This window comes from Danio rerio, chromosome 17 (genome assembly GCF_049306965.1).
Source record: "Danio rerio strain Tuebingen ecotype United States chromosome 17, GRCz12tu, whole genome shotgun sequence".
Lineage (NCBI taxonomy): Eukaryota > Metazoa > Chordata > Actinopteri > Cypriniformes > Danionidae > Danio > Danio rerio.
Genome location: NC_133192.1, coordinates 22,845,082 through 22,872,156, shown reverse-complemented (window position 1 = coordinate 22,872,156; position 27,075 = coordinate 22,845,082). Strand labels below are relative to the sequence as shown.

Below are 27,075 nucleotides of genomic sequence, written 5' to 3'. Positions count from 1 at the left end.
TTTGTTTTTCCTACCATGGAAATAAATGGTTACAGGTTTCAGCTTTCTTCAAAATATGGCATTTAGTGTTCAACAGAAGAAAGAAACTTACAAAAGTTAGAAACCACATGTGCCTGAGTAAATAGTACAGTTAGATTTGGGAGTGAACTGTCCCTTTAAGAACTCCAAATCAATGTTTAATATTTTCAAGTTGAAATCAATAAGGCAGGCTTGTGTTTTACATAATATTTTGTTTTATAGAAAATAAATAAGGCTACAGTAGAACTGACAACCGGTAACGTATAGTTAGCCAGAGCAATGTATGCAAGTTAATTAACGTTAACGGTTTTTTTTTATTGAATACAAGAATAATAACATCACTGCATTGAAGAAAAAATACAATAACAAAAAATAAGAAAGAAAAGAGAGAGAAAACAAAAAACAGCCACAATTATTAAGAAAAAAGATAGTCATAAGCTTTAAGAAACTTATTATTCTTATTATTATTAATAAGCTTAAGAGATTCAATATTGTGCGAAATTTCAACAAGGAAAGAATTAAAAATAGGTATTGTTTTTAGAAACTTATTTTTGTGTAAAAGAAATTTACAATAAGATCGAGAGCATGATCATCATCTGAGAAGTACAGAAATATATCTTTTATAAACAAATTTAAATCATGTTTAAATAAATAAGGATGATAAATAAAAAATGATGTCATTCCAAAAATGTTTAATGTGAGTGCAACTATAGAATAAGTGAAATAAAGTCTCTTCATGTATATTGCAGAAAGTAAATTAGATATATCAAAATAATTAGCAATTTGGGAATTTGTAGAATAAACATTATGCAAGATCTTAAAATGTATCTCTCTTATTTTGTTGGATATGTTGAATTTTTCAGGTAATAACCATGCTCTCTTCCATTGAATGCAGTCAGAGAAGTTGGTCCAAAAAATTTTGGGGAGGTACGTTATATACAGAGTAATGTAACAATCGTCTGACATGTCTGTTGTCACATTTTTTTATCAAAAAAGCTACTCCATCCAAAAAAGTATAGGCATAATTGTTTCCCTCTCATTAAAGTAAAGAAAAGTCTTAAATAAATGCACATAATTAACGTTAAAGTGCTAATGTTATGTACAACATTATGACGGAGCGGCTAGCTACGTAATACCTTTTCGTTTTATGTCAGGAATTACTGAGACTTGCATTTGGCTAAACTTAAAAACGATTTAATAAATACAGAATTCACTACTCACAGTCACCATAACTTTGAGGAAGAAAAATCGCCTGAATATGATGTTTCGGAGGAGCTCTGCCATTGCTGCGCTGGAATTTAAATCTGATCCAACAAACGACTCTCACGCGCATGCGTAAACGCGCTTTTTGCTGCAAGGTTTGTTCGCCAAACTCCAATACTATTTCACTTCTGTTTGATAAACTGGCAAAGCACAGTTTTATGTTTGGTGAATATATATTTTATTTTTTACTTCAGACCATCCGCTAAAATTAATAATGTGGGGTTTTTTTTCGTTTGGGGCTTATTATTGTGAAGTCATTTGTTGAGTCAATGTTTGTTGGTCAGTGTCCACAATTATTTTATTTACAGTGTAATTTTGTTTTATATATTCTAATAATAAAACAATTAATGCAAAAATATGATCAGATAAAAAAAAATGAAATTTGAAAATTGGTTAAATAAACTTAGATTGCAACAAAATTTGATTAAAATTAATTACGAAAATAAATAAATAAATAAAGACAATATTTTGTGTATGTTTTCGTTTTTATTATTGTTTTGGGATCTAGACCCAGTTATGATAAAATAATAATAATAATTATCATGATATCTGCTTAACCTAACTGATCAATTTTAACTGAAAGTGTTAATGTTTCTGTATTACACCTTTTGTTTAGATCACACAATATTTATTTGTTTATAATGTAAAAATGACAAACTATGTAAAAGAGAAGCAACAGAGAAGAACTCCTCTACTGCTCTAATTGACTTTCTGCTGATCAAGTATTGTTTACATTTAAATGACTCCAATATTCTGTCACCACGGCAACCTGAGTTTACACTGGAAATCAACACATCTCTCTGAATCTGATCACTTGAGCTCTTTCAACTCTCCAGCTTGACAAGTTTCTTCAGATTTGTCTGATTTGGAAAGTTGATATTCATGGAGCAGCGGCGCCTCAGACGAACCAGGAGTCTTCCAGCACACCTGAAGGACTTCCTGCTGGAGGGTGTCCCATCTGTTCAGGATCCTGCAGCTGTGATCAGGTTGGATCACACTTACAGCTGTGTCTCTTCCCCAGGTCTGGAGGAGCGTCACCTGAAGAACGCGACTGTCCTTCCCCACATCCGTCCAGCATCCCCAGTGCCTTCAGTGGACGTGGGACAGCAGGAGGAGCCACTCTCTATCCACGGCTACAGCGTTCAGGCCTACCAGGACATCTACTGCTCTGTGGTCGAGCCCATGATTAAGAGTCGTCCCTACAGCCTTCAGCTGGGCCTGGAGATCAAGCAGCGGCTGTGGGAGGCGCTCAGGTGTCCTGTGATGGAGGAGACGGTGCAGGCTGATGGACGAATCCTGATTACAGAACGCAGATGTGGACCCGGGCCAAACATCATCGCTCCTCGATTCCATGTGGACATCAGTGGAGAGCCACTGCCTAAGAAGCCCAGCAGAAAGAGGGCCAGACGCTGAGTCTTCACAGTGTCCCAAACCACACTGCAGGCCTGCGTATGTATATATGTATATAGTGTACATAGTTGTAGAGCAAGTTCACAGTAAGTTTCCTTTTGCATGTTTTGTTTCATCAATTGGTTGTTTTTATTGATTCTTGGTGTTGTTGACTTGAAGTTCTTGGTTTGCTCGGTGGTCTTCAGGATGTTTCAGGTGGTTTTCTGCGCGGTTGTCGAGGTTTTCTGAGCAGGTGTTCTCGTGTTGCTGGTCGGTCGCTGGACTCTTCTTAGAGTTTCGATGCGTTTGGTGATTTGCGGTGTCTGTTAGGGTAGGGTAGGTTAGGTTAGGGTCCCTCACGTGGTTTGCAGCTTGACGTGCTGTGAGGGCTTGTGTGCATCAGTGATGCTGAGAGCTTCGCCACTGGTACTTCACAGATACCGGCAGGGTCACCCATAGTGGACTGGTCTCAGCGGAGATGCCCGACTAAGACAAACCAGCTGATTCTGGACAGCAGATTTACATCAGAATCACCTGAAGATGTGGAAGTCGCAGGAATCGTGGAAGCAACCATTCTGAATAAATGAATCAATTAATAAATTGGTTATTTAATACATATAAAAGAGGCTGCAATTCTTTTCTTTTTCTTTTTGAATTTCACTATGTTATTTATTATTTAAATATTTAACTTTATCATTATTCCAGGGGTATAGACTATTATGAAACTAATAATATTTTGAATAGTTATGTAATTATTATTATATATAATTATTACTCTGTTAACCTGATTTTGTAAATAATTCACCACAAACTACCCTATGAAAACTATAATGAGCCTTAATAATTATAATCATAATTTAAAAAATACAATAAATAAAACAAATATTGAATGTATTTATTCCATATTTTAATTGAATAATATTTACAATTATGGTATAAATATAAATTCTAATTATTTATTCATGTAAAAAAAAATTACTCCCCAAACTCTAAATTGTCTAGCAGTGATTGGTCACAGGTGGATTCGTGGGTTGTAAATAAATAAATCAAATAATAAATTCATGAAATATAAAAAAGGCTGCATTTATTTTGTTGTTCTTTTCCTATGTTGAATTTTATTATGTTATATATATATATATATATATATATATATATATATATATATATATATATATATATATATATATATATATATATATATATATATATATTGGTATTCATGTGCCAAAAACATTGTAAAATCATATTCTGAATAGTTATGAAATTATTATTATTATTATTATTATTATATATTCATATTAACCTGTGCAATTCACCACAATCTGCTTTAGAAAAACTATAATAGTAAACCATAATAATAATAATCTTATTTTAAAAAATACATACAATAAACAAATATTAAAAATAAATGATTCAGCATTTTGAAAGAATATTATTTACAATTATGTTATAAATATAAATGATTATTATTTATGCACTGTAAAATAATTTACTCCACAAACTCAAAATTGTCTAGTAGGTCACATCTAAATTTAGTAGTAGCCTGTATCAAGTCTTTTAATGTTATTGGTGAAATTGAATATTTTAATTTATTGTAGCACGCTTTTTTGGTTTCACTTAATAAAAAATATGTATATTGGTTAATTGTATATTGGTAAACATTGCTAAACCAACTTTACTGAATTGTTTATTGCCCATTGTCCCAAAAGAAAATGAATAATAGAATATACAAAATAATGATACACTAAACACTGCCACATTTATTTATTTATTTTTATTTAACAGGCACTATTGTAAAAATACTTAAAAATATATATATATTGAACATTTCTACAAAGTATACCTTATAAAGTCATACATTTTAGTTCTCATAATATTTACATAGTGGAAGTGCAATGAATACATTCACAGATATGGCACGTGGTAAAAACCTGATTAGGAAATGAACTACATCCAAAAAAAAAAAGAACACCAACTTCTGTCTATCCAACAATTAGTCAAACAAACAAGTCATAATACATCTTTACTGTATTATTAAATCGTTTGTCAGTTATTTGTGTTTTTGTTAGCAGGAAGAAAAATATATTTCTCTGCTTAATTGGTCAGAAATCAGAAATTAATGAATTTGTACACTACATGTGATATCTGTCAAAATTAGTTAAGTTTGTTTCTGAATCAATTTTTGCTGTTTAAAATTGTTGCGTTATTTATTTAAGAGAACCATCCTTTCCTTCAGAGCATACTGAAAATTTGCTTTGGATCAACTTACAAATGTAAATCATGTGGTAACACCTGTACAATATCAATGACAAATGTAAGTCTGCTAATTATTCATTCGTTCATTCATTTTCTTTTTGGCTTAGTTTATTTATCTGGGGTCACCACAGCGGAATGAACCGTCAACTTATGCAGCATATGTTTTTGCAGTTGATGCCCTTCCAGCTGCAACCCATCACTGGGAAACATCCATACACACTCATTCACACTTATACTGTAGACAATTTAGCTTACCTAATTCACCTATAGTGCATGTCTTTGGACTTGTGGGGGAAACCGGAGCACCCGGAGGAAACTCACACCAACACGGGGAGAACATGCAAACTCCACACAGAAAAGCCAACGGCCCCAGCCGAGGTTCGAAGCAGTGACCTTTTCGCTGTGAGGCGATTATGTGACCCACTGTGCCACCATGACACCATTACTAATTATAGTTTAATTATTTGAAAATGTACAGAGGCTTAAGGCATAGCTGTCTGTCAGTGAATGTAACTTGATTGGTCTGGCTATTTTATATCTCATTGCAAGCTTGAAAGGATCTGTTTTAACTTATCTAAGGAAGAATCATTTTCATGTTAATGTAAATATGCATGTTTTATTAGCAGGAATGCTCCGGTTTCCCTCACAGTCCAAAGACATGCGGTGTAGGTGAATTGAATAAGCTAAACTGGCCGTAGTGTATGTGTGTGAATGCAATGGGTGTTTCCCGGGTTGCGGCTGGAAGGGCATCCGCTGCTTAAAAACATATGCGGGATAAGTTAATGGTTCATTCCACCATGGAGATCCATGAATAAAGGGAATAAGCCGAAAAAAAAAAAATAAATGAATTAATTAGCTGGAATAAAATTTGAATAAAATTGTGATATAAATGCTTTTATTATTATCATTTTCTCCTTTTTTTTCTCCGTAAAGCATGCTGGGAACTACACATCCGTTACCTTACCTATGACATCATAAATGTCACACTACCCTACCCTCATAATGCAATAGCTGTGGCTTTTTGGCACAGGTTTACATTTAAAAACATTGCACACGTCATTGCAATTGCCCTTCATATAGTACCAGTGCAGATAAAGCTGTCTATGTGCAAATGTAAAACATACTCAATACTTCTCATCACACACACAATTGGTTAATAAAATAGAAGTTCAATTTATTTTTCAGCAGTGTATCTCAAACCAAAGGGAAAACTCTGAAACTGAACTATACTTCTCTGCTCTTCAGAGCAGCATTCCTGTAGAGTGCATACTAGAGTACTACTGTATATACTGCCCTCTATGTGTGGCTCTGGCAGTGAGCATGTCTTGCCTTGAGTCTATCACAAGCACTAATCACAATTGTGAGTTGAATGTAACTTAGTGAGTTTTAAGTAACATTCCCTAGTTGTAAGTTACATAAACATGATTAGAGTAGGTTGTAACAACAACAACAATTCAAGATATATCAAGTTTTGCATTCAGATTACTTTTGTGTCTTTTGTGTTTTCTGTGATCCTGGTTGTGGTGTTGGTGCTGAACAGGTCTTTCCTTTCTCCTCTTTTTTGCTTTCTTCCCCTGTCCTCTTGTCTCTGTTTCTGTTCAGTGCTTTGTTTAATGCGTTCAGAATGACATCTTTGTTATTCTGGATGTTGTAGGAAGTTAGGTTAATGAGCCTCTGGAAGTCCTCCGGTGTGTATGTCAGTTTGTGAGTGGCATATGGAGATGTGTTACTGTTAAAGTCAACATCAACCGCTCCCTCTTTCAGCTCCTTTTCACCCTCTCTCTTCACTCCTGCGTCACATACAGTACATACAGAGCATTATTTATGATTAGTTTTTATTAATGAGCTACTTTTTTGGACGTCGGAAAATGTTTACTGATGTATTGTACCAAAATATAATACATGATCAACTAATACATGATCAACAAATTTTAGCTGATGTTTCAAAGCACACTGCAAATAAACTTTTCATGCATAGAATATAATATGAATCTATAGTTTTTGACCCTGGACCACAAATCCAGCCTTATGTTGCACTTGTATATTTGGAAATAGACAAATATAAATTGCATGAGTCAAGATGAGTGCAAAAAAAACCCAAAAAACATTAAAATATTAACATTTATCTTCCATGAAGACATTTTGTAAACTTATCTCATTTTATCATTTTTGTCCGCTTTTTCAGGGCCGGGTCGCGGGGACAGTCTTAGGAGATTACCCCAGACCCAAAGCTCAGGACGATAGGTGAGAGTAAGAACGTAGACCGACCTGTAAATCGAGAGCTTTGCCTTTTATCTCAGCTCCTTCTTTACCACAACGGACAGATACATCGACCACATGCTTGTAAACTTACTTCCATAAATGTATCAAAACATAATTTTTGTTTAGTAATATACAATGCTAAGAACATAAGGTGATTTTGAGTGTTTTTTCAGTATTTATAAATCTTTTAAACCTTTAGATTTTCACAGTTTTATTTTGGCTAAATGCTCCCCTATCCAAACTATGCATTAAGCTTATTTATTCAGCGTTCACATGATGTTTACATCCCAATATCCAAAAATAGATTGTTATGATTGGTTTTGGGGTCCAGGGTCACATTTACATTTCCTACAGGAAATACCAGGGCTTGAGAGGAAACAGAATAATATGATTCAGTTTTTAGAGCTGCTTTTGATATTCTCATGTCTGTACGTACAATGTAAAGTATAATTGAATAAATATAGGCAAAACAAATGTCAGGACCAATAGAAAAAACAGTATGCAAACAGTGTAAAATAAAGTACAGTAGTGGCAATGTAGTACATCTGAGCATTCTAACAGTTTAAGTAAAAGGAAGATTTTCAAAATTAAATCTTTTGTTTTCACTTAAAACACCCTGACAATGACTTTTTATTCATTCATACTGTACTTTTTCAACAAAGACACTTTCAATTAATTAAAAGTAACACTACAGACTTTTGTATGGTTTTTAAATAAATATTATTTTAAGCTTCTTTTTTCCAGAAAAAAACGCACAAAACAACAACAACAACAACAACAACAACAAATTTTAACATTGTTAAATATAATGTAATATCCAAGAATATGGCAGATGAGATGTCCAAAGAGTTAGTAGGTCTTACCTGGAGCTTTGAACTGTTTGAATGAGACATTGACCAAGGGAAAGTGAAGCACTATGGGAGCATCAGGATTATTTTTATCTTCAAACACATAAACTTCCCTCAGTGGCTCAGACTCCAGCTTTTTGAAATCAATTTTTGGAAATGGGATCTTTCGATCGGTGCAGTATTCCTGGGCTTGCTTTACGACCTATTGGGCACAAGCAAGCATAAAAATTTATGTTTTCAAGCAAACCTAAAGGCATACTTGATCCAAAAGTGCAAATTGAGTCATAATTTTCTCACCCTATTATTTCAAAGCTATTTGCCCTTCTGTATTAAATTTTAAAAAAGTCCTGCTTGAACTCACTCATAGGTTTCCAATGAATTAGCATTGAAATTCATAAAGTAGAACTGCAGGTATACACTGCATTTGATGTACACATATTCTAAGTGTTTAAAGGGTGCATGATAGAGCTGAGTGAAAAACAAGCCAGGGTTTAATCTAAAAAATATGCACCTTGAAACTAAAAACTGTAGATCTCATTTGGTGATATTCAGAAACAAACAAGTACTTTTGAGGGTATTACGGTATTTTGTTGTATGCTTGATTTAACTCAATTGATCAAAACTGTGCATGTGTCTGCTTTTGTGAACAGAAGTGTTAATAAGTTAAGAGTTCTATTAAATAATACACAATTTTGGTTTGTTCACGTTTTTACCAAACTTCTTTGTAAACCCTGAGAGCACTTAGTGAACACAAAAGTATGACGTTTTGCATAACATTCTTTAATACTTTTCAAGTGATATTATCCACTGCCATTCTAGTGTTTGTAAGAGTTTTTTACCTTTTTTTTGTGGTCAGAAAGAAAAATACATCACTAGATGAGCAAGGAATTACTCTATTTTCATAGCCCTTTAATTTCCTGACCTTGGTATTTTAACCAGATCTTTCATAATCTTCCAGATCTTCCTCACCTTAAATTGATCCAGCTCCCAGGAGTAGTTTATAGACAGAATAACATCCACATTCCGGTGAGAGCGAACTACCGGTGGAAATCCTGCATTTAAGGCAAATCCAGCATCTACTAAACTCAGCACTGGATCAGATGGAGTCATGGTGTTAGGAAAGGCATCCGGATGTTTCTCTGAAGACAAAACAGGAATGTTATGGAGGACTGCAAACACTATACTGGTGTAAAAAACATTATTCTAGAATGGTAGGGATCAAGTACATTTATAGACATGAAATAGGACACAACAGAGACCATCTGAAGAATAAAACAACTGACTGACTTCTAAATGGAGATGCAAAACACAGAATAAGTATAGTAGAGAGCTCTGGACCTTTCCATGCTATGAAGCCTGTGTTCTCTTGGTAGTTTCTGTGCAGGTTGAAGCCTCTCAGGAAGTTGTACATTTGGCTGACTATGGGACGACTGGTCATAAAGCCACAGAGCATTTTAGCAAAGTCAGTCACCGGGTTGATCAGGTGTGTGGTAAGTGCTGTCGGTTTACTAGTCTCTTTAGAAAAAAGAACAGAAAAACAAGTGTCCAGTCAAGTTTTTTAATTGCATTACTTATTTTAAATATACATAAAATAGTAATAGTGTAGTGATTTAATGCATAACAGTACATTTTAAATAATTAAATATCTAAAAAATGTCTGTGCTCTATGAATTAGTTGAGTACATACATAATTAGTACATACAGGGTTTAAAATCTCACCTGTGTTGCTCTTTCCTCCTTCAACCTGAGGGGTCCAGGAAGGTGCGGCTCCCGTGGCTATACTCCAGATGTTTGTCAGATTTACAGAGAAAATGCTGCTCCACATTCCTTCCAAAACATACAGAGTTTGGATTTGTAAATGGTGACTGGCTACATCACATCACTTACTTGGAGCACTGGATCACTTTCAGATACAGATGTCTACAGCCTATTAAGAGCAATGCAAATTTTAAGACGCTGATAGCCATTTCATGCTTTCATAACCTCAAACTCACCCACAAGAATGGAGAGTGCAGTCTCGGGGAGCTTCTTGATCATGTGCCCAAGGTAATATTCACTCCCGAAGTTCTGTGCAGGTATGAAGGCACCATATTTGGGAAATCCAACCTCATATGGAGTGAACTCACACCATTCTAAATAAAGCACAACATGAAATCAAGTTAGATATTGTTATGTCTTGTTTTTTTAAACAGATAAAGTGAACCTGTTCTAAAATGTGAAGTAACCTTTAAGACCTGTTAAGAATCATTTTTGAATTAGGCTTTTGATAAATCATTTTCAGAGAAAACAGAGGGAAATTCTACTAACTGCTCTACATAACAATGTTCTGTTGTTCTGCACAGTCAATGTTGGATTAAAATAAAGGAGGAGAAAACTAGGCAACACTCTGATATAATGTGATAAAGATGCAACAATTACAATGCAACTCTCACGATAAAATATAAAAACACATTTAATATAAATGACATTTATTTAAATTAAAACTTGCTAGAGACATTTATCAAGCAGTTCAGTGCTTTTAAATATGGCAATTTGTATTAATGGCAATTATATTTATATTATCACACATGGATGTACTGTATAATTAAAGGTGCAGTATGTAAGTTTGACACCCAGGGGTTGAACATGCCCAGATTGAGAACCAACAGGAGTGTGCCTGACCATTAAGCCTATAAAGGCTAAATTAAGGGTGATTTAAATTGTTTTTTAAATAAAAGCAACGGCACGTGATAAAAGGAATTTTTTCATATTAGAAGGAGTTTTTGTCATTACCAACACCTGGAATTTATAAAACTGACAATGATCACCTCAGGTACATCTCATGTGCTTTATTCAGTTTTAAATGTTAACAAAGTAAGTTTGAATGCCATTTTATATGATGTTTTGTGCCATACTACTGAAAGCAGTAGCAGATAGTTTACCTCAGATCTTGAAAACAAACCAAACCATTTGAAATTGAACTTTAGAACTTTGAAATAATGCAAACCAACACCAATCTGTGATTGAGCATCAACATTTAATAATGTTATTGAGGTTTAATATGTATAAATTAGATTAAAACCTTACCATTTAGTTAGTGAGTGCATATTATTTACTTCTGAATGGCGGTATTCAAATTTCTGTCATGTTTTGTAAGGTGCAAACAGCCAAATTGCTTATTACTGCGCATCTCGTCATGTAGCGTGTTGTTAGGACTCGGGGTTACAATGTAACCTGCTCCCCTAATGTTTACGTTCATAATATTGATATAATTTGCTAATTAATAACATCATGTGGAACTATGAATATGCGTCTCATTTCGGAGTCTGCTACTGTCCGCCGGAGGTCGCATTTCAGTCATGAACACATGCTTTAAGAGCCTTCCCGACTGAATGAATGAAACACGCGGGTTTCAATCAAGGCAACCCGGGGTGCTGAAACAGAATTGGATAAACATTGGGCGGGTTAAAAGAACCAAAACAAAAACAGAATTCTGGCACTTAATGCACATTTTTAAAGCACAATATTTGACTTTAGCATTGTTTTTCAGATAAATAATAACGTTAACTTAACATATCTCCTAAATATCTGCAAACATATTATAGTATTTTTATGCTTTAGAAGAGTCAAAAACGTACATACAGCACCTTTAACTACACTGAAAAAAATGATTCTGACCCCTTGTAAATGTTACATGTTTTTATCTGGTTAATTTCACTGATTTTAATGTGTTATTTAATCCTACTTATTTTTTATTATTAGTTTTCAAATTTACTGCTTTTGTTTAAAACAAGTTAATTTCATTCAATTAAAAGTAATTAGAAAAAAATACGTTTCATTTAATTTCCATATACTATCCGGTCTGCGCATGTGCAGACACTTTTTTTCCTGAAGGGGCCAAGGCGGGGAGATTGAACGTGATGCACTCATTTGAATGCTGCATCCAGCTCTGCATTTTCGGTAAGTAATCAATATATAATCATTGGTGTGTTATATTTGTTACTTAAACATGGTTCTGTTTACACTTTTAAACATTTTATAGAAAAATGTGTTTAGCTAATGCTAAATTGGTATGTTTTTATATCAATTAACGTTACATTAAATTAAATTACAACTAAGGTGTCAGCGATTAGCTTAACTACGTGAGTTGTGTAAGGTTAGTAAATTAACTTAGCTTAAGTGTTAAATGCTTGGTGAATTCAGTGTTTGTCTTGATTATTTATTAGTTTGTGGAAGCCGAATAAAAGCAAAACAGTTTTACGAATGTTAACGTTAATTGTAGCAGCACCTTCCTTGCTGTCTAGGCTTGTAACGTTACGTTACGTTAGACTGGCCAAGCCTAACATTACATAACGTTATTCCTGACTGGCTGTAAGCATTTCTTCTAATCTTGTCAATGTGTTAACATTAGAACAAAATAGACCTGTGAAATCATGTTGGTAAAATGTGGTTAATGTGCACTGACGGCAAGAATTTATGTTTCTACATAATCATAATGGCAGTCATAAGTTACGTTGGGTACCTGAATTTATCGTTTCTTTAAAAGTTTGTATTTTTTTTTACACCCGTAGACCCGCCCCTACTCTGACGCTGACTGGCTCCGACCGATCGTGACGTCGCTCCACTTGCGCAAACCTAACCAAAGAGCTTTTTTGACCTAACCAACGATTGCAACGAACACTAGCCAATCAGAGGCAGATCTTCGCGGAATGCGGGTAGGAAAAGTAAACAAGCTTCTCTTTCGTGGCAGCGGCATGGGTCGCAGTCCTCGTGGACTGTCTCCGACTCGCCTTATCAGGGTTTAAAACGTAAAGGTGGGGGTGAAAGTAGATGTTGTAGAAGCATGCAAATGTTTCATAACTAAATTGCAGGAGATTTGCATATGACACGAAAGGACCAACTAGTACGACCACAGCCGATAGTCCAGTGAAAGACCAGGGTTTAGCTAGCAGGTTGATGTTGTTCAACTTTGTTTCTGCTCTAACGTTAAATACAAAGACCAATTATGTTGGCATTGCATTTATTGCTCCCAATTTTAAACTAATACTTTTAGTATAGAAGTGGAACATGACAAATCCAAATACTAATAGAGTTAGTGATATGGCATGAAGACAGAATAAATAATTAATTAATTTTAATTAAATTAACAAATTAATTACATTTACAAAACTAAGAGCTGGCAGGGGTCTTGACTTGTTGACTCAGTTATAATATCTCACAATGTACTTAGTAGTAGTAGGCTTGTGGACTGCATTGCGAAGAGATTTTTCTGTTTCTGATTTCACAAACAGTTTATAATAAATCGCCATATAATATGATCTGACACAATGTAAATAACCTTACACAATTATTTATTCTAAATCACTGTACATGTGTTTATATTTCATGCATTGTTGTACAAACAATGGTAGTTAATTTAAGAAACATTGATGAGGTAAGCACATGCTTGCTCCCTGGGTTTTTACATTGCACTTTGACCCATTGTAAATATAAAAAAAATATTATTAAGGTTTAAATAAGGATGCTGGTCCAGTTTTGATATCTTGCCATTACTCTTGATTGATAGCAATACATCTGGCTAGAACACACTGTACACCTAATATAAGAAAATTTGATTATATCTATTTAATAGCTACAAAATATCATTACACCAATGGCTGATCACAGTGCTCTTTGTCTTCTGTTGTTGTTTTTATGTGTGTAGATAAATGTTGAATTCCAGCGCATAACAACCATCCCACTTGAAACAACCTTTATGGCTCAGTTGGACAGCCATTTACCCTAGCTGACATCAGGAAGGTGTTTCTGGCCAAAAACTAGCCAAACATCTGGCGATCTTGCAAGAGGTAAACATGTTTTTACATTTTAGTTGAAAATATCATATACAATGTGGAGAAACCTGAAATGTACCTGTCTAGTGCCAGCCTTGATTATTTGTAAATGGCAAGGTTCCTAAGGCTACATCCACACTACTACATTTTTGTTTTAAAACGGAGATCTTTTGGTACATTTGCACCTACCATGCAGACTGAACTGTCACCCTATCGCCCTACACATTCAGACCTGAAAATGAAGTCACAATACACTAACATTCTTTAGCTAAAGAAGGCAGCCCATTTACAGAATGTATCATGAAGTCATTGTGTATATATTTTTGAGGTTACCACAGGTTTAAAGTATTCTACAGTTTTTAGACATTTTTTATTATTAATTGTATTTTAATAGTTGTTGTCCTTTTACACAGGCTACAAGTGACATCAATCTTAAAAGGGCAGCAGTCCTCAAGGCACTTTGCATCTATCTTGGTGAGGATGATGAACATCTCATTCAGGAGTATAAGGCAAGTAATTGTAATTGCATTTATCAGTCTGATGTACTGTCTTGTATTATAAAATGTTTTAAGATCCTAATGTCACTAACCCACTAGTTAGAAGAAAATACATTTAAAGGGGCACTCAACAAAAACAAACCCAGTGCACAACAAAATCAGTGTGTTGACACCAAAACTATGGCAGCTGTAGTCCTACACAGTCTGCATGCTGTCGTGTTTTGGGGTCTAGAGCTATTATAGTGTGGAAGACTGCTGTTTATTTAAATCAACTAATGCAAAACTTATGAAAAATGCTCTAGCCACTAAAGCATGTCACTACAGAGGATCATACTGTGGTTTTTATGTTTTAGTCCATTGATGATGAATGCATTAAAGGAGAACTCTGGTCAATTTTAACATTGAGCTCATTTTTTATTCTTTAACATTATGAGAATATTTTTATAAAATCAACAATTTGCTGCAGAGTTTTCAAAGCAGGTAACATTTTCTAAACACACCCTGGTGCATTCAAGAAGTCTGACATACAATAGTTATTAACAGACTCTGACAAACTTTATGTTGAGGAAATGAAATGTTGCAGAGTAAAATAACATGGATGTTGTCACAGGATGATGTACATTTGTCTGTGTCTGGACTGGAGATGTTCAGTAATTGGCTAAAACATTTTAAACCATCAGTTTGGTTCTTGAAACAATAAGGCAGGCTTTATTCATAACTTTTCTTATTGTTAAATTAAAAGACCAAAACCAACAATGTGTTAGTCCATTTCTCAATCCATTCTGACTTCTGTGTCTGCTCCATTTGCAGAAAATTTTGGATATTTTTTATAAAGCCATAAAAACAAAAATCTGTGGTTTGTTAATTCAAATGAACCTTTACTTAACTGACAAAAATATTTTCAATGGTTTTACTGACCAGTGTAATTATGTATTGTAAATATAAAGAAATTTTGAATTTGCAGGTCATTAAAATCTATTACATAAATTCATGTTTTTCTTATATTCTACAAATATACAGGACATTGAAGGAGATGGCATCCAGAGAGACCTGCAGAATTCCACCATGGGCGTATATGTCATCAACAAGGAGGGTGGAGAAATTGGAGCACATGATGACATTTATGTTGAAGGAGAAATCATTCTGGACAACATTGGATCTGTAGCCCAAGCATCTGCAATGATGCTGGGAGTCATCTATGTATTGAACTTGGCCTACCCCAAAGAGCTGAAGTACTCTTATGAATTCATTCAAAATGTGCTCTTGAAAATGGATGGAGAAAGACTTTCCCCCAAAGTCCTTGGACTAAAGAACAAAATCATTGCTGGACTGTAGGATTTCTTCAGCCGCTCATGTAAACGCTGCTAAGCTGCATTTTTAAATCTGGTTTGGGAGGCGATAGAAAACATATAGTATGATGTAAAATGCAGCCCTAGAAAATGTTTCAAACTGAAAACAAAGTGAGTGGTGGACTTTAATACATAACCACTGGTGTGAACATTTAAAGTTGTCGTTGGATTTAGTGGAATATTCACCTGAAATAAAAATTGCAATCCTGTAAATAGGCCAGGTTTCTATCCACACTCAGCACAAAAAGTATCCATCCATCCATTAACGCCATATGAATTTTAGAAGTTAAGCGCTTTGAGATAAACAGTTGATGATGTCTGCACCATTAAGGCATTGCATAAGAAGAGGACACAATGAGATGACGTCATTAAAAGAGCTCCAGTCAAAGTTCAAACAATGGGGAACCATGTGTAAAACATGGAATTATGACAATTCTTGTTAGTTTCATGTGAGAATGTTACAGCCTCCTCATTGCTTCACACAGATGTGATGTTTTCATTTGACACTATTTATTTTTTTTTTTTTAGAGTAGCTTAAGCTTCAGTGGACATTTAAGTCACGTTTCATTTTATTTAGTAAGTCTGTTTCCATATTTATACACCAACTTTTTCACCTCAGCCAAACATAAAATCTATTTTGTTATATAACAATCTTTTTTTTTAATTAGTATTTTTTTAATGTAACTACAGTTTTTTTGTAATTTCAGCATCAGGTCCTCAGTGTGCACTGTGTTGCAGCTGTGGACAGTTCTTGTACTATAGCATTTTTTGTTCTGTATAGTACTGGTGTATTTTGTTACTTGTATATGTTTTGTTGTGTGTTAAAAGGCTTCCCTCCAAAGTTCTCCTGTGTCTATATGTATACAGCCACTATTGTAAATATTTAAAGCTGCACTAATGATGTTTTGGAATATTGACTCAATGTAAGTTTGCAGTTAAATATAATCCCACGCAAGTTATTCAGTGTTCGCTGTCTTCCAGCTAATCTGGTGCACTTGTTTTGTTACGAATGGTACAATGTATTTTATGTTAATGGATGATATACTGCATTTTGTTATAAGAAAACAATTTGAGAAATGATTACTGAGTTACATTACTGCCATTCTTTGAGAGAGCAAAAATATCTCTTGGATCACAAAAATAAAGTTAGAGTTGAAAATATTGGGTTTGCTTTATTTGTCTGAATATTAATGAAAGATACAATAGATAAAAAAATATTGGATTAAAATTAATTTTAATATGTAGAAATTAAACGATTAAATTGATCTGGTTGCACAATTAATTTGAGTTAATTCTACTCAAAATAGTTTAGCTAAAATTATGAATATAATTAATCTGAAATTACTGAAAGAGATTAATAAACTCAATGTATAAAATATAAGTAGAACCACTTTATAAAATATAAGTAAACTCAACTTAAAATATATAAATTCACTTAACTTAAAAAATATATCTGGATTTAGATAAAATTATTTCGTGCAACCCCTTGACGTAATAAAATTAAGTAAATTCAACATAACATTTTTTTCAGTGTACAAATTGATTTACACACCATATAAATGCAAAAAAAATGCATAGCAGTTTTTCTAGAAATATATGTAAGCTACAGAACAGTATACTATGAAAGGATTATTTAATCCTGTACGTATTGTTTTAACCCATGTAGTAACTTTTAAAACAAAGCATGATGCACACCCAGTAATTATGTCAGCAAGAAACTTGTACGACCAGTACAGCAGGACACATCTGAGTTTAAACGCAACTATGATCATTAAAGAAAGCACCTTAAGTCAACACTATGTGTTCAACATGATTACTGCACATAATCTTATACACTTTAGTCTTAGAACAAATAGACATTATATTTTTTTAGTACATACCTGCATCTTCTATACACTCTGCCCTGCCATTCTTTATGTTGACAGATGTGAAGATAGGCAGAGGATTCTGGCCTTCAGACACAGTCCTCTGCAGTTCAGAGAGTGTTCCCATGTGTTTCTATAAAAAGAAAGTGTGTGATGTGTCTCTATTATACCATTTGGAAGATTCCTTATTATGCTTTGTATACATACAAGATCAAAATACTTTAATTGTTACAATAATTTAATTTAAAGATTTGCCCTTTCTTGATATAGTGCATTTGAACTTCCTTGTCTCAGCGAATGGAAACACTGTAGGAATATTATATCAATACAAGCCCACAATCAATCATTAAACACTGGACGAACAAGTTGATCAACTCAAACCTCTGTTGCAAGTGTAACATGAACATAAGTGTATATACTTTGTAGTGCATTATGTACACTTATTTGTTGAATGAACATGATTTAATCAGGGCACATATTTTGCATCTACTCAAAGAAAACTTGCTTTGAATATACACTTGTAGCTCAAATATGATTTTAACATGTTTGTCTTACTTGTTTAAAACTAAATGAATCAAAATTGTTGTATTATGTTAGTAACATCTACTAAAAACACTGGGTTTGTTAAAGATCACCATTCTGAAGAACAGTGGCTGCTTTACTTGTGCTCTCTGGCTCATAATTTTCTTTGGCTGCTGTCATTTTGAGTTATAACAAGAGAAATAATCGGATTAAATCAATGTTTAATAGACTGATTTGATTTTAAATTGTATTTGAATATAGTTTCACTTTGATTTTACAAAAACACATTGCAGCCTGAATGTTTTGCACATTTGAGAAACTTAATAACACAGAGACATCAAGAATCAGCATATGTATCTCATGATGGTGACATGCTTCATGCATATAGGGAAAAACATTCAAAACTCATCCAGGACTCTCAGCATGCACAGTGCATGTGTAGTGTAGGGTTTTGAATTTAAATAGACATAAGTAATAGATTTAATTCAGACATCTGTGTTCCTGTCAGCTTTATGCTTAATTGCAGAGTTACTACAGCTCAAATAAATGCTTTTTGTAAAACTGTTCAGTTTTAAGTAACCATGTAATTAGCATGTAATAAAGAGTCATGTAATAATGTCAGTTTTTATCCCTTAGTTATTATGTCTTTTTACATCCACAAACTGCTAAATAAAAAAAATATGTTATATGTTTCAAGTTTTAAGCCTAAAAGTGCCAGCAAACATTTGGTGCTGCTTTTACCTTCCCCCGGAAAAGATACTCCAAAGCCAGACCCCACATGTCTATGAGAGATACAATGTGTCCTTGCTTCTCTCGCTCATCTATCTTCTCTTTGTATCGCTGTAGCTGCTCCGAAGAAAACAAACTGAATATGGTTTTAGAGAGCTCCTTCTTTACAGACTCCATCGTTTTATCAATGTCACCCTTTGACCAGTTCGGTTCTTCATAAATAGAGGCTAAAGCCCTGAATTACAGAGATAAAAGAAAAAAAAAACATAAATTCCTTAGCCATACAACAATGTAGCAGTGTTATACAGTGTACTTATTCATCTTCAATTAATTTTGTATTAAAGGGATAGTTCCCCCCAAAACTTGCTCTCCCTCCATTTCCAAAACATGTTTCTTCAGTATAACAAGAAAGCAGCAAATATGAACACTGAAACTAATAGCCACTGAATTCTTTGGTGTTTTCTTCTCTTGGTTAACAACATTCTTTAAAATATCTTATTTTGTGTTTAACAGAAAAAAAGAGAATCAAAGGGTGAGTAACATTAGGTTTTTGTTAATGAACTACCCCTTAAGTTGCAGTCTGCCTGAGGCAAACGTTACACAAAACACGTTCTGGCACTTTTTCTTTCAAGAGAAAGGCACAAAGGCTTTTTATCAGTCCTGAAACAAGAGATTAAAACTACACGTATGCTCCTCGTTCTTACCAAGTGGCACCTGAAACCCCTGTGATGTAGCTGACTGTATCAAGAATCTGGATATTTTGCAGACCCTTAAGGCTTCCGTATGTGCTTGTTAAAGCTCTGCTCCCTCCTCCCGAACACACCACAGCCACCAGCGGTACCTGCAGAGTCACATCAAACACCGAACTTATCACATTTTGGTTTGTTTGGTTATAAATGCTGAACTTCAACTGATTCTTTTTGCTCAATTTTGTAGTTGAAGTTTCTGGGTTTTGGGTGTATGTGTGCTTGTACTTGTTTATGTGGTGTACGGGGACACAAAATTTTATAATTACATGGCTATGACCTAGATGTTCGTTTGTTGAGGTGGTTTACTAGGACATGCCTTGTGTCCTCATAACTCAAAACCCTTTAAAATGATAGGGGTTGGACCTTCAAAATTTGCCACAGATTTCCTGAGATGGTTGGGTTTAGGGGTAGGGGTAGGGTAAGGCCATAAAATGAGAGTTTTTTTTTTAATAATAAAATATGTTAAGCATATCCTCATAAACCACATACAGAATACAATGTGTGTGCGCCATTAAGGTGGTTTACTAGGATATGCTTTGTGTCCTCTTAATTCAAAACACTTAGGGCCCTATCATACACCCGGCGCAATGTGGCACAAGGCGCGACGCAATTGTTGTTTGCTAGTTTCAGCTTGGTGTAAGAGTCATTTTGACGTTTAACCAAGCTGTTTAAATAGCAAATGCATTTGCACTCAAATGTGCACCCATAGGCGTTCTGGTCTAAAAAGGAAGGCGTGTTGAGGCGGATTGCTGGCGCGTTGCTATTTTGAGAAACTATAATAGATTTTTCAATAGACCAGAACAAAGCTGGTCTATTGTCCAGCGCAGAGCGCGTTATGTGCGCCTCGCTTACACACTGCTGAATACATACAAGATGTAGAGCAATACACAAATATCTTTACATATGAAAAATAATTAAAATATTAAGGATATATAAAGTATAAAATAAGGATATATATATATAGGATATAAATATAAAGGATTAAAATATTACAAAACATATTATTTTCTAGCCTACATAAATATAAAAACCAAACTTTCATGCTTTTCTCATCTCGGGGACTTTTTCAGTTTTTCCGTGACAATTTGCTTTTGTATAATGTTATTATTATTATTAGCCGTATTATTTATTATATCCATATTTATATTTGTTTTATTAAAAACAAGCTTAGATTTGCCCACCTCTCATGTTTCACACCATATGGGGCACAGCATGTGTATTTGGATATAACTCAGTATTTTGACCACGCTTAGTTATTATTGTTCATTTATTCGTTTGCTGGAAATTAGAACTGAATTTAGAAATAGTTTTGAAACAAATCTTTGCGCTTACCAAACGAAATTAATTATTTATAGGCTAATTGATGTCTGTGCATACAAGGTTTCCCTATCCACTAGAACGAAAGGGAAAGTAGATAATGAGAGGCCTTATCTCTCATTCTCATGCTGCAGATGCTCTGTTTAGCTGTTTTCTTGCTAGTGAAAGGCTCAGTTTTTCCACTTACAAAGTCGTCATGTAAAAAGCAAATAAGCAATGGCGCGACACAACTGGCTCTTAAAGGAAATGGGAGATGAGACTCTGATTGGTTAATTCTCAAAACACATCTATAACTCATAAAGAAAATAAGCTCAACCCTTTAAGACCATGCGCCACAGCGCAAAGCAGATTTTTCTGCCCTTATATTAACAAAAGTGGATTCTGACATGCCCTGAATGCGTTTACGCCCTGCGCTTTGCACTTTGTGCATGGATCGTCAAAATAGAGCCCTTAAAAATCATAGCTAATGCCAGTCCTCATAAACCACATATACAATGTGTTTGTGTTTCATGAAGGTGGTTTACAAGGACATGTCTTGTGTCCTCATAATTAAAAACACTTAAAAATCATACTTTAACCAATATCCACATAAGCCACAATGTGTCTGTGTCTGTGTGTACGCAATGCAGTACCTTGCTTGGATCTGGTGCAGAGCTGAGATTCAGAGCTTTCTGAAGTGCTTGTGAAACAACTTTTCTTCTCTTTGCCAGAAATCTTTTTTCCTTCTCTGGAATGTCAAAATCCAGACGCACATCCATCTCTTCATCAGAGCTTCAGAACAGACACAAACACATTTTCAGTCTGATATCAGCGTGGATTTGATATGAAAGTAGATGAATAATAGTGTTCTAGCTTACAATGATTTGTTTACACATCCGAATTATAACAAATTGTTATTAAACTGTTATTGAAAATAGGTTTGTTTGTTACCGATCATCTGTTTTCAGTTGCAGATCCACTTTATTCTATGAAAAAAGACAGAAAAAAAAGATGTCTCTTTAGATAAAATGCACTTAGTAAGAATATAAACACATAATAGTTTTAATATATAATCAATAAACTGTAAACATAAAAAGACATTAATAGTGCTTACCTCTCCCAGAGGCAAAGAGACAGTAAGCTTCTGTTTGGCTGGAAGTGGTTTTAAAGGAACAGAAGTCAGTTCAGCATCTACAAGAGCTGGAACTGTACCATCCACTACGACAGTCTGGAGAAAAGGATGTTTAATATATAATATTTAAAAGCTTTTTTAATCCACAATTTCTGTTTTAGATGCTTTAAAAATAACCCAACATGTGAGGCGTGTCGTTTCCAATTACACCAAATACCAATATAATTGCTTTGATTTTTTTAGATAAATCCATTATCAATAAACATGATATTTGTGTGTATGAAATGCATGTTGGCATTACAGATTTACATTTTCTGGCCTGACAGCTGCCTCGGAGGTTAGATTGAGTTCAGTTTCCAGATCTCGGTTAATGAAGTAACGTAATGTTGTCATGATGCTGGAGCTTTCATCCAAATTTGAGATCACAATATCCTCTTTATATGCCCCTTTCAGTTTTAACACCATGTTCTGCATTGCTGGAACACAAAAAGGAGCACACCTAAATATGGGATTATTTCACTCTGTCTAGTGCTTTATACAGTGCTTGTGTTGTCAACAATAATTATAAAGCAGTTAACCATTTGTGACCAACAAACCAGTATTAAGTTACATACATATATTTGTAAGAATAGCCAAATATGCATCTTATAGGTCAAAATGATGACATTTTTCTTTAATGCCATTAATCATTTAAATAGAAAGCATTCGTGCTTTCATGTTCCTTGAAGATCTTTTGTAAATTTCCTCTTGTATCAAAACTCCCTTTTTGGATGTTGTGCGTTTGCTTCATTAAGACTACAGCCGATTCAAATGTTATCACTCGATTAAATGGGCGTTTTCAGTGGTTATCAGCTGATAGATATGGGCCAATAGGGGCCTTCTGTGCCTACTGGTAGGCTCGGAAGGCTGTTATCATCCATCCACATGGTTAATCTGCTATAGATTACATATGGCTGTGGCCTGAAGTAAATGAGAATTATTAATATTATTTATTAAATTTCCCATTATATTTTATTAACACCTCGTCTACTCTACCCCAACCCTAAACTTAACCATCACAGTAATGTAAAAACAGATCTGGATCTGGAGTCTTCATTATTACTATAGCTGATTAACCATGTGGATGGATGTTAACAGCCTTCTAAATCTACCAGTAGGTGCAGAAGGCCCCTACTGGCCCATATCTATCAGCTGATAACCACTGATAATGCTCATTCAATCGAGTGATATCATTCGAAGCGGGTGAAGACAATTTTAAAGGTGATTTTCTTGTTTTTAGATAAACATTTTACTTACATTGTACTGTATATTGGCCAATTATAGTTCTATCCTAACGTATACATAAATGGAAAGTGTATTTATTTAGCTTTCATGTGATGGACAAATCTATTTATATATAAAACTGTTACAAATAATTGGTTTCGTGGTCCAGGGTCACGTTTTATTTTCTACTGCATCTATTTGTGAATAGTATTATTATCGAAGCTTTTACTTGAAAAATTAGGATGAAAATGTTTTGTAATGAAAACATATTTACCTTCAGAGTTCTTAAGAAGCTTGTCTATCTCCACATTCAGCTCACAAAAAGGTCCTGCCTGTTTTCATGAGAAACCAAAAGTTAATCTGATGTAGGAATCTTTTTTTTTTGTGCCAAGAGTGAACCTGAAACCTTTTGAGAAAATCTATAGTTCAGAATTTTATCATTCAGAATAATCTGAATACAATATATTCTACTGTAACTCATGATACACGTAAGAAAGCTGTCAAAGTAAAGATTCATACCACCAACACTCCATTAGATGTACATGGTCTTGGTGTCACAGAGCTGGAATACATGCACAAGCAAAAAACCTTTATCATAAGTTTTTACAAGTTTATAATTGTACATAAAAGTAAATATAAAAAAAAAATTACCAGAAGCTCATTCACCTTTTAGTCATCTCAAACTCTACCCACAGTTCATTCTTGGTCTGAGAAAGAAATGTTAATAATCACAAACCAAATATTAGGTGCTCTGTCAAGAATGCGTTTTATGTTGCACTGTCTTTTTAGATTCTCATATATAGCTCATATATAGCACTGACCTTTTCATTTATTATGAAGCATTTGGTCTCCTTTTTCCCAGGAGTGAGGTTATTGACATCAAATAGGATTGTGCCGCATTGGTCATCTCTCATGAATGGATCCTCATCATAGACCATGATCTCCAGAACGTTCTGTGCAGGAGGACATGAATAAAGAATTGCAAGAGTAACTGTAATTAATAATAACTGATCTCATAACGTAAATATGATGAAACGTAAAACGTAAAGTAAAAATGATATGCCTACATTTTAGTTCATATGACACATCCTACTAAAAAGATGACTGAATAGTGGAGGTTAAAAAAATCTTATCAATTTCAATGGTTTACCTTAATGTTGCTGAACACCCGGAAAGTGAAAGTTTCATTCCATTCGGGGTTGTTATTACTTGGGATAGTCTTGGTGCGTTTTGTGCGGGCTGATGCCGTGGGTAAGTTCAGGATGACATAGCAGTCTGATTCATTCACTAAAGAAAAATAAATTGAAAATGTTAGTGAGTCATAATGTACACTTACAAAGAGATATTTATGATGGACAGTCGAATTGTAAATGCTTAAAAATGCCTTTCAGTCTGGAAAGGATCATACTGATATTCATTCTGACACTTTGGATTAGAACTTTTATTGTGTATTATTACATATTCTATAAAAGCGTCAAACATAATCAGCAGAGCAAGTTCAAACAACAGCACACATTTTACATCAAATCTGCAAACAGGTTTGGACGTGCTTGCAGTGAGCTTGGGACTTTTGCTAAAAAGTACGGTCTGTAATCTGTAAGATTATATTTGGTTGCTGTTAAGAATGTGAATTGTCTCACAGTAGTCGTAGGACTGATGGATCTTTGCGCGCAAAACTTTGACAGACAGATTCCAGTATGGCTTGGCTTCTTTCTATTAAAAGAAAAACAAACAGAAACAGAAACTGAGGCGGTTGAGAAATATCACCATCTGATTTACAAAAATTCCCAAATAACACATGATCTATATGATCACAAGATTTGCACTCTCAACTGATGTAAGCAATCATTACAGCTAGAGGAAAAAAGGGAACTATTTTATGTCTCACAAAATGTTACATTACAAGCATGTCAACTGCAGGTGCTTAAAATAAATCCAAAAGGGAAAGACAATCTAACCTTAAGCATTGTTGGAGCTTTGTGTGGAGATCTGGATACAGCTGTCCTTGAAACGCAAGTGAGAGTGCCTGAGTATGGAAAAGGCGGTACATGCATAGCTTGAAAAGCTAGTTTTCTTAAAAAGTCACCTACATGAAGTTAACCTTTTCATTCACATACTAATGCCAAGCTTTCATAACAATGCAAATATCATTTGACATATTCGAACAAGTCATAACTAGACTACAAGAAAAAGCAAATGCATATAAATCTATATGAAGTAATCAAACAGGAAGTCACATTTTCACCTTGACTGGGAATTCAAAACAAAATTCCTCTTTAATGACCCAGTATTTTATTTATACAAAAACATTGATAAAGTGTAATACTGTAAAAATGAATATTTCCTATGGAAATATTAAAGAGCTTGTAACATTTTATGTATACCTTTCTGCTTTTAAGCGCAACACAAGGTATCAGAAGACTGTGGTAAACCTGCAGTCATTAGGTTTAACATCCATAGTAAGAACAAAAATAAATAAATTCTATGGAAGGCATTGGCTGTTGCTTTCTGACATTCCTCAGTATATCTTTGTGTTCAACAGAAAAAGAAAAACTAGTTTAGAACAAGTAGAGGCTAAATAAATGATGACAGATGTTGTATTTTGGGTGAACTATGCTGTCATTTCTTCACAATGATTCACCCAGATCCAGTAATATGTGTGTGTGTGTGTGTGTGTGTGTGTGTGTGTGTGTGTGTGTGTGTATATATACATACAGTTGAAGTCAGAATTATTAGCCCCCCTGAAATATTAGAACCCCTGTTTATTTTTTTTCCCCAATTAAAAAAAATAATAACTGCTTTTATTCTATCCAAAGTAAAACAAATAAGGCTTTCTCCAGAAGAATGAAATTCAAATGGATACTCACCCAAGTCAACGAACGCAAAGTTGCTTTAGAAAGATTACTTCTGTCTGGCTGAGAATAAGTAGCTTCACCACTGTTCCTCTTTCAAACCTTTATCACAAGATAAGAGATTATGGCTAGCGACTCATTCATCTGACTCATTAAAATCACCCTATTTTCTTGAAGGCATATTTGTGACATGTGTTAATGTTGCCAGTATTGTCATTGTTGATTGTTCATGTCATGTGTCAGTACAAGAGTTCTGCTTTGCTACAGCATGTCTACTCCACCTCAATTCTGAACATTTACAAAAAAACTCACCTTACTTGCTCCTCTCACAAATATCACCTGTAAGATAGCTTGTGTACAAAGACAACAGTAAGCATACAGTCAAATTAGACACTCAAATAACTAAGTATCCTCTTGGAATGTCTTTAAATAATTAACATTAATTGTCAAGTGTTGAACTTTTAATTGTTTTATAATTATTATAAATGCTGCATTTATTCCTCCGCATTAACTATTGTTGTTTCTTCTAGAATGTCAGGTAACTTGTAAGATCTGACTATTTTGCTGTTACGAAAAATAAACAAGATTTTGTCCCCCCTATAGTAAGCATATAGTAACATGGTTTATTGGCTCCATTCAGTTTTACTACAAATTACATGGTTACCCTATGGTTAATGTAGTAAAAACAGTTTGGCTGCTATGGTATACACTTACTAAAATTATTCTTTGGATTTACTAACTGGCAGCAAACAATTGAAATGGGCTGAATTTAAACAAATACATTTCATCAAAAAAAAATTAAGTTCATAAAAAATTACTACATTTAATTAGTTTTTTTTTGCAACTAGTTATCTTAAAGAAATGTTTTAATCCTATGAATATTTTTTCAGCGTCAAAAACTTATATTAATTTTTGTTGTGGTAAAACAGTGTGGATACCTCAGGCTCACAGACTTACATTGTTTTTATAAAGAGG

At 34.2% G+C, this 27,075-nt stretch overlaps 1 protein-coding gene across 1 annotated transcript; it reads right to left on the bottom strand.

The window, feature by feature from the left end:
- Nucleotides 1-6,081: 6,081 nt before the first annotated feature.
- Nucleotides 6,082-25,266, bottom strand: pla2g4f.1 (phospholipase A2, group IVF, tandem duplicate 1). Its single transcript, XM_021467398.3, has 20 exons — nucleotides 25,207-25,266; nucleotides 24,889-24,961; nucleotides 24,399-24,535; nucleotides 24,070-24,201; nucleotides 23,915-23,955; nucleotides 23,768-23,810; nucleotides 23,523-23,580; nucleotides 22,295-22,461; nucleotides 21,968-22,081; nucleotides 21,805-21,839; nucleotides 21,507-21,645; nucleotides 19,513-19,649; nucleotides 18,821-19,043; nucleotides 17,573-17,690; nucleotides 10,031-10,168; nucleotides 9,756-9,863; nucleotides 9,375-9,551; nucleotides 9,006-9,175; nucleotides 8,052-8,238; nucleotides 6,082-6,716 (listed from the first exon to the last, which is right to left on the bottom strand). The coding sequence occupies exons 1-20, from the start codon at nucleotides 25,213-25,215 to the stop codon at nucleotides 6,409-6,411; spliced, it is 2,514 nt and encodes an 837-aa protein (XP_021323073.3). The 5' UTR covers nucleotides 25,216-25,266; the 3' UTR covers nucleotides 6,082-6,408.
- Between the last annotated feature and the right edge of the window lie 1,809 nt (nucleotides 25,267-27,075).